Raw genomic sequence first — 16,327 nt, forward strand, 5'->3', positions numbered from 1 at the left:
CGCAAGTGCATATTACGCAACAATTCCTGACTGAAAACCAGACTCAAAACAGCATTTTAAATTAATTTCAAGTTACCCAGTTAGGTTTTGGTACAGGAATTTCAGTCCTGTAAGCATTTTCTCTGTAGAAGGTTAATCTGTATGATTCAGCCTAGTTAAACTCTGCCCCTCCCCACCCCCTTTGTCCTCCATGGTGTCTGCTTCCCACCAACATGTAGCCAGCATGCACTAACCACCAGAATTGGTACAAATCGCAGCATGAACATCACTTGTTACAAACATGTGGATGCCAAACACGTGTATGACTCTGCCACCCCACAATGAGATTGTGCAGAAACTCTGCAGCCTACTAAATCTGACTGTTCTTGTGCAGTACCTCACCACACGGGTTCCAGCCACAAATCAGCATGGCTTGGTCGGAACAGAAATTGTACCCTCTCTTCGTGCTGGTGTGTTACAGTTCACTTGGGGTCCGAGTTGCTGTGGCAACTTTTACGTGCATGTTGTAGCCTGGAGCTATGGATAGCGATGGCCGAGGCTCCAACTTTCTTTCCATCACATGGCTAACCAGGAATCTCTCCCACTCTTACCACCTGCTACTGGTGTGTGTTGGAAGGTTTTACAGGTTGGTACTCAACCTGTTTGGCCGTGTTATGAATGAACCTCCCTTGGCCATCAAGTCCTGGGGTGCAACTCAAACCCGGAGCTTCAGGCTCAGAGGTAGGGACGCCCCTGCACCACAAGTCTCATGTACCTTCCCTTAAGCACTATAAATTGTGGTTTTATCGAATATGCATGGAAAGAAAGAACTAGTATTTCTAGCGTGCCTTTCATGACCTCAGGGTGTCCTTTACGATGAAGTACTTTTGAATTGTAGTCACTGTGGTAATGGGAGCCAATTTGTGCACAGCAAGATCCCACACACAACAATGTGATAATGATCAGATAATCTGTTTCTCAGTGATGTTGGCTGAGCAATAAATACTGGTCAGGACACCAGGGATAACTCCCCTGCTCTTCCTTGAATAATGCTGGAATACCTTTTGCATTCAGCTGAGAAAGTAGGGGGTGTTGAGAGGGGGCGCAGTGGCGGGCCTTGATTTAATGTTGAATCTGAAAGACAGCGCCTCTGACAGTGCAGCATTCCCTCAGTGCTGCACTGGATTGTCAGCCTGAATTATGTCCTCAAGTCTCTTAGATGGAGCTTGAAACCATGACTTCTGACTCAGGGGCAAGAGTGCTCTCACTGAGTCATGGATATTGCGTAAATAGAAATTAAACAGACGGTGAAGCACTTGCACCATGGCCAATATGTATTGGCACAAGTGAGTGGTGAGGGCTGTGACACTTTCCCAGTTTCCTCTCGGTAAATCTCAGGTCCCTGACATGCATCCTCCAGAGGAAATTCTTTGACTGCACGTGGTGGCGTGAAATGTTGCCGCAGTGAGAGCACATCATGCCCTCAATTTTTGGCACATTCACGACTGCCGGATTGTCGCAGGCAGCAGTCTAGGTTCCATGCGTTTGGAATATGAAGCCTTCCTGTACGTTATGCAGTCAGTGCTGCTTCAACAGCTCCTCTTCCTTGTCCTCTCTTCACAGCTTGTGATGGCATTGGAACTGGAAGTTTGCAGATGGCGAAAACCGTTGACTCAAGCAACATTGACAAGTTTATGAACTGCACCAAAATCAATGGAAACCTTATCTTTCTCATCACTGGCATTGAGGGGTACGTATTTCAGCAAATGGCTTTGTTAACCCAAAGTCCTGCAGCATACAAATGTTCAGTGCAAGATTTACACAGCTCGAGAAAAGCCAAATGTTTTGCTGTAAATGCTTCCATTTTGAACATTGCAAAATGTCAAACTGATATCGGGGTAGAAATTCACCTTCAGTGGGAATGTAAAACAGGCAGGATTGAATCTGACTCCCACTCATACACCCCACCTCACATTCAGTTCTGCTGGAGTCTCTGGAATTGAATATTTCACAGAGTTTAAAGCGATCAATTAATGCGGTACTACTAAGAACATAAGAACATAAGAAATAGGAACAGGAGTAGACCATTCGGCCCCTCGAGCCTGCTCTGCCATTCAATAAGATCATGGCTGATTTTCTTGGCCAGATTTCCCTAATCTTTGCCCGTTCACTCAACCTATTTATACCCATCTGCAACCTCTTCATGCCCTCTTCACAATATACTTTCCTACCTATCTTTGTGTCATTTGCAAATTTAGCCACCATGTCTTCATTCCACTCATCTAAGTCATTGATGTAAATTGTAAAAAGTTGAGGCCCCAGCACAGACCCCTGTGGGACTCTACTCGTCATATCCTGCCAATCAGAAGAAAGACCCATTTATGCTTAATTTCTGCTTTCTGCCAGCCAGCCAATCTTCTATCCATGCTAATATGTTACCCACTACACCATGCGCTTTTATACTCATATTGTCTTACTGTCCAAGGTGAATTTCTTCCCCATTGTGCCTGACTAATATCTCTCATTATCTTAACCATTTGTTTCCTTTATTCCAATGGGTAAGGGTCATCTATCTCTAGCACAGTTAAAAGCAATTATTTAGGAGCCTTTAATAACATGGCTCGGTCAGTGCTCACTGACGTGCCTGGGACTGATGAAGGATATATGTTTCTGTATGGCTCCATCCAGTGCCCGATCAGAACCAAAATCAGTAGTGGATAGATGTCAAGAGGAATCTGCATCGTCTCCCGATGAGGGGGATGGGAAACCCAGAGAGAAGAGTCAAGTCTGAGCGGTCCCTGGAAATGGCGACATGGGTCATTGGTGACATAGGCCATTGGTGACAGGGGACTTTGGTGACAGGCCTTCCACTCGTTTGTTTGCCTATAAAATGTCAAGACCAAGAGGACAAAAAGAAAGGAGACAAACTGCAGGAGAAAGATGGTGTCTTACACAGAAAATGTATTCATGGGAAGCAGAAAATCATAATAATCACGTGATTTTCATTAGTGGTCACCAATCATGCTGTAGCACTTATATAAGTGAATGAGTGGCCCAGCATTGCCATTGCCCATTATTATGGGCAACTCATGCTTGCCTAACACTGATTGGTGTTAGCACTTGGTATGACTGCTTCACCTTCTCACCTTCTCACTGCAAACACACCTCCATTTAGTTGGTGTTGGAGTAGCTTTGATTGTGGTTAGTGTCATTTTTATTCATTTAGCTTCACACTTGTGTATATTGCCTGTGTTTTGTCCTAAAATAGTTTCACAAAAAAAAACTAACTTGAAGAAAAGGCCTGAGCAGTACACTGTGTGATATTATCCCAGATGCAGGAGGGAAGCCATGGAACCAATAGGAAGAAGCAAGGGTGCAGTGTAATGAGACCAATCTTACCTGAATGTTGTACAGGGAAGTCCCAGTCTCTTATCAGCACTCAGCTTCTTGTGTGGTTGCCAGTGAACCTGATGCTACAGCACAAGTGGGAAGAGTGATATCTTCATTGAGGATGCAGACCAGAAAGGGAGTAGGGTCCGCTGAGAGCTCAGCTCATCTGGACTAACTGACACTGTTGCCGAGAGCCAGTTATGGAGACTGGATCAACTCCTAATCCTATAAATTGCACTGGTTGCATGACAAGTTTGCCAATGCCACAAAGATTGGCAATATTGGAAACATAGGACTTAGGAACAGGACTAGGCCATTCAGTCCTTTAAGCTTGCTCCGCCATTCAATAAGATCATACCTGATCTTGCTGTGCCTCAGCTCCACATTGCCATCAGCTTGCCATAACCCTGGGCTTCCCTTGTCTAGCAAAAATCTGTTTAACTCTGTCTTGAATAAATTCAGTGACTCAGCCTCCACTGCTTTCTGGGGAACAGAATTCCACAGACTAATGAATGACCCTTTGAGAGAAAAAAATTCTCCTCCTATTCGTCTTAAATGGTAGACCTCCTATTCTTAAACTGTCTCCTGGTTCTCACTTCTCCCACCAGAGGAAACATCCTCTCAGTATCTATGCTATCAAATCCCTTCAGGATCTTACATATTTCAATAAGAGCATCTCTCATTCTTCTAAATTCCAGTAGATATAGGCCCAACCTGTTCAACCTTTCTTCATAAGATAAGTCCCTCATCCCAGGAATGAGTCGAGTGAACCTTCTTTGAACAGCTTCTAAAGCTATTATACCTTTTTTCAAATGAGGAGACCAAAACTGTACACAGTATTCCAGATGAGGTCTCACCAAGACCCTGTACAACTGCAGTAAAACTTCCCTACTTTTATATTCTATTCCTGTTGCAATAAATGCCAACATTCCATTTGCCCTCCTAATCACTCGTTGTACCTGCACATTAACTTTTTGTGATTCATGTACTAGAACACCCAGATCCCTCCGCACCACTGAACATATAAACATACATATGAACTAGGAGCAGGAGTAGGCCTCTCGGCCCCTCAAGCGTGCTCTGCCATTCAACAAGATCAAGGCTGATCTGATTGTAACTTCAATTCCACGTTCCTGCCTACCCCCAATAACCTTTCACCCTCTTGCTTATCAAGAATCTATCTACCTCTGCCTTAAAAATATTTAAAGACTCTGCTTCCACCACCTTTAAGGAAGAGAGTTCCAAAGACTCACGATCCTCTCAGGGAAAAAAATTTCTCCTCATCTCTGTCTTAAATGGGCAACCCCTTATTTTTAAATAGTGACCCCCTAGTTCTAGATTCTCCCACATGAGGAAACATTCTTTCCATATCCACCCTGTAAATACCTCTCAGGATCTTATATGTTTCAATCAAGTCACCTCTCACTGTTCTAAACTCCAGTGGATACAAGCCTAGCCTGTCCAACCTTTCCTCATAAGACAACCCACCCATTCCAGGTATTAGTCTGGTAAACCTTCTCTGAACTGCTTCCAATGCATTCACATCCTTCCTTAAATAAGGAGACCAATACTCCAGATGTGGTCTCACCAATGCCCTGTACAACTGAAACATAACCTCCCTACTTTTGTGTTCAATTCCCCTCACAATAAACAACAACATTCTATTAGCCTTCCTAATTACTTGCTATATTCGCATGCTAACCTTTTGCAATTCATGCACTAGGACACCCAGATCCCTCTGCATCTCAGAGCTCTGCAATCTCTCACCATTTAGATAAAATGCTTCTTTTTTATTCTTCCTGCCAAAATGGACAATTTCACATTTTCCCACATTATACTCCATTTGCCAGATTTTTGTCCACTCACTTAACCTATCTATATCCTTTGTAGCCTCCTTATGTCCACTTCACAACTTACTTTCCTACCTATCTTTGTGTCATCAGCAAATTTAGCAGCCATACCTTTGGTCCCTTCATCCAAGTAATTTATATAAACTGTAAAAAGTTGAGGCCCCTCCACTGATCCCTGTGGCATACCACTTATTAATCTTGCCAATCAGAAAATGACCCATTTATGTATACTCTCAGTTTTCTGTTAGCTAGCCAATCTTTTATCAATGCCAATATCTTACTCCTACACTGTGAGCTTTAATTTTTCACAACAACCTTTGTTGTGGCACATTATCAAATGCCGTCTGGAAACAGAGTTCTGCAATCTCTCTCCCAAATGATATGCTGCTTATCTATTCTTCCTGCCTAAGTGGACAAGTTCACATTTTCCCACATTATACTCCATCTGTCAAATTCCTTCAATATTCAGGCCCCAGCCTTGGTCACCTTGCAGCTATGTTTCTATAATGGCTATCAGGTCATAAATATTTATTTTTATCTGTACTACATTTCATCCATTTTGTTATGAATTCTGCATGCATTCAGATACAGAGCCTTTAACTTTGTCTTTTTGCCATTTTTGTACTCTCCAGCCTTATCAGCTGGTACACTCTTCAGTTTTTACTCTGTCCCTTCCTGCAACACTCTGGTTATCATTACCCAAATCATTACTCTGCTCTTTTACCTCATTGTTTCCCTTTGATTTACTACATCACCTCTTGCATGATCCCTTCCCCCCACTATTGAGTTTAAAGCCTTCCCTACCACCCTAGTTATACAATGCCCAGAACACTGGTCCCAGCACTGTTCAGATGTAGCCTGTCCCAATGGTACAGCTTCTTCTTTCCACAGTACTGGTGCTAGTGCCCCATGAATCAAAATCCATTTCTCCCACACCAGCCTATGAGCCACGCACTCATCTCTCTAATCTTATTTACCCGATGCCAATTTGCTCAAAACGCAAGTAATAATCCAGAGATTATTATCTTTGAGGTTCTGCTTTTTAATTTAGCCACCAGTTGCTCATAATCCATAAGCAAAACCTCTTTGCTAATCTTTTCTGTCATTGGTACCAACATGGACAATGACAACTGGATCCTCCCCCTCCCACTGCAAGTTCCTCTCCAGCCCCAGGCAGACATCCCGAATCCCCGTAAATGTCAGTTATCCGCTTTGGCCCTAAATGGATAGAACAGGATACTTTCAAAATGATAAAAAGCTATAAACGGTGGAAGTACAAAGGGATCTGGGCCTAAATTTTTGCTCCCAAGTCAGGAGCTCGGAGTCGGGAAACTGACCCTGCAAACCCAACTCGGGAGAAATTGCCCCGGGCAGTCTAATTTTCATTCTGTGTTGGGGCCAGGTTTCAAAAGGAGTCAGGCCCATCGCACGTGGAAAGAGTTTGGAGGTAGCCTTAGGGACTGCCAGGTGCAGAGGCGGGCTGTGTGAAAGGCCTGCCTCGGTGATCCGAGACTTTATCCAAGCTGTTAAAAAACACAATAAGCCAAAAAACACCCCTCCAGCCCTAACCCTTCATGTCCCCTCACCCCCGACACACTCCCCATGCCCCACCCATGGCAACCCATGCCACTTCATACCCCCCACCTACTGCCCATGGACCCTTTTACCTGTTATGCTAACATCTGCCTCTCTAACCACCCCCATGACCTTTATAGACCCTATGTCAACTTAATGCCACCCCATGCCCCCTACCCATGACCCTTTGCCCTTACACCCACCATGCCAACTCACCAAGTATTCACCATGGGCTGAGATTGCTATCATTCATAAAAACCCATTCACTACATTTGCATTCCTTCAACTACATTATCCCTTACAAAAAAAAAATTAGTCAAGTGCTTCATCTCTTATAAAAACAAGCATTTGTATTCATAGACTCACGTCAAAGACTTTATAATCACTTTATAATCACTTGGAGCTGTAAATTAAACTGTGAAATTGGGCACCCAAATATGATAATGATAGGTTGTGAAGTCAGTCATGCAGCACAAATCTATAATGATAGCCCTCAGCCTAATGCCAACAGAGTGAAATAGCAAGCACTGATTTTTTTAAAAAACTGAAGAATGTTTTATTAAATGTTTAAAGGCCAGGAGATTTAAATGCCTTGATAGCTTGACAGTTCCAATGAGTTTGATAGTTCCAATGAGATTTAAATGTCTTGACATCTTGATAATTCCAATCAGTTTGATAGTTCCAATGAGTTTATCCACTTTTTATCGCAAACGAAACCTGACCTCTCCCAAAGGTGTCCCTGGACCTCTCCAAAAAGGTACCCTACTTTTCCAAATGATTCCGGCAGCTATAGACTTTCACCTGAAAAGTATAAAGTCATGTTTTGAACTAGAACTAGTGAAAATTGGATCTATTTGAAGGCAGCTGCACTTCAACATGTACAGCTCCCTCCATGAACTATGGGACCTGCTGTCTCCAGAATGAGTTCAGAGGCAGCTACAAAGACTGTCGGGTGTGGTGGCGGACTATTTAAAAGGACCGCCTCGATGCTCTGGGAATTTGTCCCAATTGTAAAGAAAACAATAAAAACTAAAAACAACCCCCATCCCTCACACCCCCTAAACCCCCCCACACACTCCCCATACCCCATCCATGCCAACTACTGCCACCTCATGACCTCATCAAACTCCATAGCCCCTCATGCGTTCTATGCCAACCTATTCTTCTCTAACCCCAAGGCTGCTCATATCCTCCATTCTAGCCTATGCCCCTCTATCCATACCCGCAGCCCTTTATAGCTCCTATGCCAACTTACTGCCAACTCATACCAACCCATGCCCCACCACACTTTGGCCCTACATCCTTCATGTGTACGCACCCAGTATCCACTATGGGCAGACCTTAGAGCCATGCTGAGATTAAATAAAATAAAGTTTGAGTATCTATTGATGACTTCACAATTTAAAAAAAACCTTCATCAATGCATTTAAATTTCTCAAGTACTTAAGCTCTTAGGGAAGCAAACATCTGTATTCATAGTGCCACGTCAAAAATTTTATAAGCACTTGGAAAGGCCAATCAAACTGTGAACTTACAGGGCCCCAACTGTAATAATGATAGTTTGTGGAATCAGTCATGCAGCACTAATTTTGTAATAAAAACCCTCAGGCTTTTATCAACAGGCAGAAGTAGTGAAATTACAAGCAGTCACGGCAGGGTGTTTTTCTTTTAAAAACTTAGAGCTTGGGGACTTAAATGCCTGGACAGCTTCACAATTCTAGTGAGTTTATCCACTTTTTATGCACATTCATGTCTAATTTTAACAATCCCAAAGGGCATTTGGACCTAACGAAAAGGGTCCCCTACCTCTCCAAAAGGGTATCCTATATCTTCAAATAACGCCAGCAGTTTTAGAGCTTTCACTCAAATGTCTAAAGTCCACTAATCATGTTTTGCACACCCCACTCATGAAAATTGCAACTGTTTGAAGCCAGCTGCACTTTTACATATGCAGCTGCCTCCAGGAACCACGGATGTGCAAACTACAACTCGCCCCCGTTCACCCCCTGGCGGAAATGGCGGGTGCTGGGTTCGGGGGCGGAACCTCCGGAATCGGGGCTCTGAAATCATTTTGCTAAGCCAGAGACCCTTTTTGTCATTGCAAAAATCTGGCCCTATAGCATACTGTCTGTGATATTACTGCATGAGCCTTTCTGTGAGTTGCCCAGATTATCAAAGAAGATTGCTGCTGATGGAACGAAAGAGAGATTACCGATTGTAGCCCAATGGAACATAAAAAGAAAAGTAGGAACAGGGCTGGTCCATTCGGCCCCTCAGGCCTGCTCTGCCATTTCAGTATAATCATGGCATATCATTGGCCTTAACTCCACTTTCCCACACGTCCCCCATAACCCTTGGCTCCAAGAGATTACAAAAATCTATCTCAACCTTCAATATGTTCAACAATGGTACATCCACATTCCTCTAGGGTAGGGAATTCCAAAGATTCCCAACACTTTGACTAAAGACATTTCTCCTCATCTTAGTCCTAAATGATTGACCCCTTAGCCTGAGACTGTGCCCCCATCTTTTAGATTCCCCAGCCAGGGTCACTGTCTACCCTGTCAAGCCCCTCCAAAATCTTGAATGTTTCAATGAGATCACCTCTCATTCTTCTAAACTCTAGAGAGTATCAGCCCAATTTACTCAGCCTCTCATTTTAGGGCAGCCCTCTTATTTCAGGAACCAATCTAATGAATCTAGATTCACTAGAATCTAGTGTCCCTCTAGATTAGTACACTAATGTGTACTAATTACTGTACTACCACCAATGCAAGTATATCCTTCCTTAAATAGCTTGGGGAGGAAGATACTGTCTGTCAGACTGGGTAAGTAGGAGGGGAAGTTCAGCATTTAAAATTCCTCTACTTCTTGACTTGTCAGGGTTGCTGGGGGAAAATAGCCCCTCGCTCTGGGGCTGCTTCTTGTATTTGCTCATGAAAGCGAGTGGTTTTACTGTATTTTGAAATCTGCTCATGTAATTACCTCCCATTGAGCTGGACAACCCAAGCTGAGAATCTTGGATTAGTGAGATTTTTGTGCCCCAGGCTATTGACCAACCAGTATCCGGGGTGAGATGGGCAGAATTCATTTCATGCAGCTAACCCAATGCAGGTGGGTGTGGTCTACCAGCACCTAGTCACTTAATACAAGCTAGCTTGGCTTTGATTGCTGTATTAACACATTTCAAATTCCTCCCCCCCACCCCCAACATAGTTATATAACAAAAATTGCTTCTGCCCCAAATGCAGGCCCCCCACCCTGAGATTTGATTCTTTTTTCAGCAGATAAGTGAAGTAGAAATGTTACGTTGACAGGTAGGGATAATTTGATTCAAGTAGCTTGAAAACAGTTGATGGCACAAATTTCAAATTAACTCCGACAGGCTTCAGTCTCCAGCCACCAGGAGGATGATGTGAGGATGAAATCCTCTCCTTTCATTGCTGATAAATACACAATTCCCAACCCACTGAAGGATTATATTCTTCTAAATTTGCAGGAATTGTAATTTGTGAGTTATTCAGCCACATTTGATCAATACTTCACTTGGTTTGAGTATGACAATAATTTGTCCTGATGTTTGTATGGTAGCCTAATGGGCATGGCTGCTGGACTAGTAATTCGCAGCTCATGAGTTTGAATCCCTCTGTGGATATTTGTGAAGTTAATAAATCTGGTAATTTGTGGGTGAGCGGCACAAAATAAAATACTGCTTGTTGTAAAATCCTGAACTGGGTCGCTCATGTTTTGCAAGGAAGAGAACCAGCCCCAACCCTCTGTGCTACACTTAGCCTACATGTGACTGCAGTCCCACACTAAGTGGTTGAGTCTTAATGCCCTTTCAAGTGGCAATCGGTCAGCCTTGTCCAAACCCTGGAAGCAATTCTTTTTATAAACTTTCAAGTCCTGATTTCAAAAAGTGGCCAATTTAACATGATAATGCCTCATGATTTTGAATGAAGACAATAAGCAAATGAAGTGCAAAGTTAAATTAACAGCTTAATTAATGGTGGGTTTGAAAAGGATAGGTTATGCCTGAGCAAAAGAAACTTTGGTAAAAATATCAACTCGAGCCCCTCCCCAAACCAAATAAAACAGGCTTTGCAAAGGTATAGGCCCAGATTTTTGCACCCAGGCCAAGTGCACAGAGTCAGGAGATTTCCTCGCTCGGCGAACCCAACCTTTGAAAACATCCGCCTGCAGGTCGGATTTTAGGTCGTGCAGGGGGTGCAGTGGTGGGGGGAACACGGGGGGAAATATTGGGGCAGGTGACTGCGGAACGAGTGTGGAGGCTGCTGGGTGGGAGGCCGGTTGGGCAGAAGACCGGCCTCTGTGCTCCAGGACTGTGATTAAATAAAATAGAAAAAGAATAAAATGAGAAACAGTCCTCCAGCCCTCAACATCCCCGAACCATCTCACGCACTCCCTATGCCCATCCATGCCAACTGATGCCAACCCATGCCCCTCTACCCACACCTCATGGCCACTCATACCCCCATTTCACCCCATATGCTTCTAACTGCCCTCCATTGCCCCTCATACCCCTATGCCAACTCACACCAATCCATTCCCACCACTCACCACTCTTTGTCCTTACGCCTTCCATGCCAACTCATCTAGTATCTTGGACAGTTCATTGACAATTTTGACACTTCCATGACAGCTTTGACAGCTGGTCAGTTCTTTAACAGTAAAAAGTGCATAATCATGTTCGCTTTTAACAATCCCAAAGGGTGCCTTACCTCTCCAAAGGGCTGACCAAATGAATCCACCAAGTTCAGACCTCCTCTTCCCTATTCTAATCTGCACACTCTGGGTTTCACACTCCTGGCCTTCCAAAATCCCACTTCAGTGGAGGCAGCTGGCGATTTAAATGGCCAGCTGCCCCTATGAATCATGCATGCGCAAACCCCAGCCTGACTACAGTCCCACCCTGCAAAGATAGGAAATGCCAGGTTCAGGGGCGGGACTTTAGAAATTTCCGTCATTCCCAGGATTTTCACCAAGATGGGAAGGCTCTCCATTGTGGTGAAAAGCTGGGCCATACTATGTGTGGTGTAACAATACTCTGAAACCTCCTGCTTTGACTCTGAGTTTTCAGCATTCTTGCAACTCTTGACTCTTAAGCATCCCTCTATTCCTTTGCCCCGCCACTGGCTTCCATGCTTTCAGTCATCTAGGCCGTAAACTCTGGAATTTCCTCCTTAAACCCTCTGTCTCTTCTGTTCTCTTTCCTCCTTTAAGACTCCTTAAAATCTACTGTCCAAACTCTGCTTCTATGGTTAGTGTCAATCTTTGATTATGCTCCAGTGAGGTGCTTTGAGACATTTTGCTATGTTAAAAGGTGCTGTATAAATGCAAATTGCTGTGGCAGATGGAACCTTATTGTAACAACTCACTTGAAATAAGGCACACCAGGCATCGCAGCAGTCCTTCAGTACTGCTCTTACTTCACAACCTTCTCGTTCAGAGAATGCTAGCAACTGAGCCAAGGCTGACACCTAATGAAGGGTACAGTTTATGAACTCGTGTTTTCAGTGTGGAGCTTCACTTGCTACGCATATATCAGGAATTCAGGACTGGAGGGCAAATTCACTTTCTGTGCCAAAATTCCAGATATACAGGCCTGGTGTGAGAAGCTCAGTATTTAGAGTACATTTTGGAAATTCAGGTATGAAGTTTACACAGGAACAGAACTACATTAATTGCATCACATGGTTTGTTTCCTTCATTACAAGAGAAGCAACATCAAGTATTATTTTCATTCATTCATGGGATGCGGGCCAGCATTTATTGCCCATCCCTAATTGCCCTTGAGAAGGTGGTGGTGAGCTACCTTCTTGAACTGCTGTAACCCATGTGGCATGGGTATACCCACAGTGCTATTAGGAAAGGAGTTCCAGGATTTTGACCCAGCGACAGTGAAGGAACGCCGATATATTTCTAAGTCAGGATGGTAAGTTACTTGGAGGGGAACGTCCACGTGGTGGTGTTCCCATCTGTCTGCTGCCCTTGTCCTTCTAGGTGGTAGAGGTTGTATACCTATAACTTAAGTTACTAGTCCTTTTCCCATTGTACTTGCAGTGTAATTGCATGTTTTCACCTGTCATCGGCTAATGTTAAGGGCTGTTTTTGAGCCGTTAACATTATTGGTCATATTTTATTAGCTTCCTACGTGACATTAATGATGGTTGTTGATATTTAAACTACACCAAACAAATAATTAACCAAAGTGCGAGAGATGCGACTAAATTAAAATGTTTGATGCCAAGCTGCTTGCCTGCTTTTGCATGTGAAGATTCCTTCGTTGCCTGTTGGATTTTCCTCGAATTTCCTAAAAACTTACAGCAATGAGATCTGGACCATAACAAATCACTTCACCGTCTCACAATGTGGACAGCATATTCCATAAATACTGTGGCTACAAGAGCAGGTCAGAGGCTAGGAATCCTGCGGTGAGTAACTTACCTCCTGACTCCCCAAAGCCTGTCCACCATCTACAAGGCACAAGTCAGGAGTGTGATGGAATACTCCTCACTTGCCTGGATGAATGCAGCTCCCACAACACTCAAGAAGCTTGACAGCATCCAGGACAAAGCAGCTGGCTTGATTGGCACCCCTTCCACAAACATTCACTGCCTTCACCTTTGACAAACAGTAGCAGCAGTGCGTACCATCTACAAGATGCACTGCTGCAACTCACTAAGGTTCCTTAGCACCTTCCAAACCAATGACCACTACCATCTGGAAGGACAAGGGCAGCAGACACATGGGAACACCGCCACCTGGAAGTTCCCCTCCAAGCCACACACTATCCTGACTTGGAAATATATCGCCATTACTGGGTCAAAATCCTGGAACTCTATCCCTAACAGCACTGTGGGTGCACCTACACCACATGGACTGCAGCAGTTCAAGAAGAACCACCACCACCCTCTCGAGGGCAAGTTGGGGATGGTCAGGTATATCAATCCAGGTGCATATTGCAACCAGAAGCTAGTAAAAATCACAATTCATTAATAGAGATTGCTTTACTTGTGAAAGCATTGTGTGAATGGTTTACTGTGATGTTCCCACTAAGCTGTGTAGGTGCTCAGCCATGTAGCAGTCTAAAAGATATCCTGCAGGTCTGTTCTGTGATAAATAACATTAAAAAATTTAAAGCGGAGTGCACTGGGAAAAAATGTAGCAGTCAATTATATTTTAAAGACAACATTGGTTTACAATGCTTAAATAAAGCATCTAAAGCATTAAGATTACATGGTGAATGGGTTACAATTCTGTTTGTAATAGTTTTAGAAAAAACTGACCTATCTCTGTAACCTCTCTTAGGTCTACATCTCTCTGGGTCTCTGCATTCCTCCACTTTTGGCCTTTTGCATATGCTTGATTTTGATCGGTCCACCATTTATCTTCAGGTCTCAGTCCCTAAGTTGTAGAATTTGCTTTCTGCACCTCGCCAGTCAACTACCTCTCTCTCTTCTTTTAGGATGCTATCTAAAAACTACCTCTTTGACTAAGCATTTGTTCATCTGCCCTAATATCTCCTGAGATGCTCAGTGACAAATTTTCTTTTGATAATGTTCCTGTGCAGTACCTTGGGATGTTTCACTACATTAAGGGTATTATATAAATGCAAGTAGTAAAAGCAAATAATTACACTGTAAGTGCAGTGAGATGTGAACTATACCTGACATGGCTTCAATTGGGGTGTGATTAGCTGTGCTGAGATAACTTGAAGCTTTCAGAAATAACATGAATCTTTACCACAACAGACTTTGAGCTCTGGTGTCTCCCAAGGATCTATCCTTGGTGCCCTCCTATTTTTCATCGACATGCCACCTCTCGGTGAGATCATCCAAAATCACAGCATCAATTTCCACACGTAAGCTTACTTCACCACTACCTCGCTCAACCCCTTCCACTGCCTCTAATGGTCAGGCTGCTTGTCCAACATCCAGTACTGGATGAGCAGAAATTTTTTCTAACTAACTATAGCTATTGTCTTCAGGCTCCCAGCAAACTCCATTCTCTGATAACTCTCTGGCAACCATTTGAGGCTAAATCAGGCTGTTCATAACTTTGGTGTCATATTCAACCCCAGAATAAGCTTCCAACCATATATCCACGATTTGACTAAGACCACCTATTTCCACTTCCATAACATCGCCTGGCTCTGCTCCTGCCTTAATCTGCTGCTGAAACCCTCATCCATGCCTTTGTTACCTTTAGACTTAACCATTTCAACATGCTTCTGGCCGGCCTTTCACATCCTACCTTCCAGAAACATGAAGCGATCCAAAACTCTTCTGGCCATGTCCTAACTCGCACCAAGTCCCATTCATCCATCACCCTTGCCCTCGCTAACCTACATTGGCTCCGGGTAAGACAACACCTTGATTTTAAAAGTCTCACCCTTGTTTTCCTATCCCTCCATGGCCTCATGCCTCCCTATTTCTGGAATCTCCTCCAGTCCCACAACCCTCCAAGACATCTGCACTCCTCTAATTCTGGCCTTTTGAATATCCTTAATTTTAATCGCTCCACCGTTGATGGCTATGCCTTTAGCTACCTAGGCCCTAAGCCCTAGATTTCCCTCCCTAACCTCTCCACCTGACTACTTCTCTTTTCTCCTTTAAAGCATTCCTTAAAACCCACCTTTTTGACCAAGCTTTTGGCTATATGCTGAATTATCTCCTTGTGTGGTTTGGTGTCAAATTTTGCTTTGTAACTCTCCTGCCTTGGGTGTTTTACCATGCCGCAAGTGCTATATAAATGCAAGCTCTTGTTGTTGCCGGCTTATCAGAATTTTTTAATGTGAGACAACTGTTTAATGAAACTGGCTCTTCTCTCTTTCCAGTGACCCCTATCATAATATTGCTGCTTTGGATCCAGAAAAGCTGAATGTCTTCCGGACAGTCCGAGAGATAACAGGTAGTGAAAACACAGCAGGCTTCTACTCTTAAATAATTAACTTCAGCTTTACACTCTTTCAAAAGCAACTTGTGTCACAATGACAGTCCTGTTACCATAAGAAAAGAATGACCTTTTCATTGATGAACTCCATTGGTTCATCTCACCATATCTCACAATCTATTCTTTCTGCAGAAATGTATCAAATCACGTGTTTAACCCATTAATATTAACCACTTCCATCTTCTTCCTTAGTAACTGAGGCTTAGGTTTTCCATCCCGTCTGCCGTGGGAATCGTTGCGGGCAGGACGGAAAACTTAATGGACCAGCAAAAGGTCTGTTGACTTCGGGCGGGAATTTCCGGTCCTGTGGTGGGTGGGACCAGAAAATCCCACCTTCTATTGCTCTTTGGGCAAAAAAATCCCTTCTTCCACCTAAATTCCCTAATTTTCCACTCATGTCCCTTGGTTTTTGAGCCTTTCTGTCTATAAGATTTATGGATCTTGGAATTGTCTTTAGTTATAAGATTGCAGCGATGTTTTATCATATACTGATTCAGGTTTTTGTTGCAACCTCTTTCAATATGAAACTATCACTCACAAGAAATAGTCTCTCCACA

The 16,327-nt window shown here is 43.5% G+C and overlaps 1 protein-coding gene across 1 annotated transcript in view; it reads left to right on the forward strand.

Annotated features, from left to right (window-relative positions):
• LOC144686417 (receptor tyrosine-protein kinase erbB-4-like) overlaps window positions 1-16,327 on the forward strand; it is a 974,945-nt gene that overhangs the window by 586,820 nt on the left and 371,798 nt on the right. Inside the window, exons 9-10 of the mRNA XM_078551583.1 lie at window positions 1,603-1,729; window positions 15,655-15,728. Of these exons, the coding sequence (XP_078407709.1) occupies window positions 1,603-1,729; window positions 15,655-15,728 (201 nt within the window). The remainder of the gene's footprint in view (window positions 1-1,602; window positions 1,730-15,654; window positions 15,729-16,327) is intronic.

Source organism: Cetorhinus maximus, chromosome 11 (assembly GCF_964194155.1).
Source record: "Cetorhinus maximus chromosome 11, sCetMax3.hap1.1, whole genome shotgun sequence".
Lineage (NCBI taxonomy): Eukaryota > Metazoa > Chordata > Chondrichthyes > Lamniformes > Cetorhinidae > Cetorhinus > Cetorhinus maximus.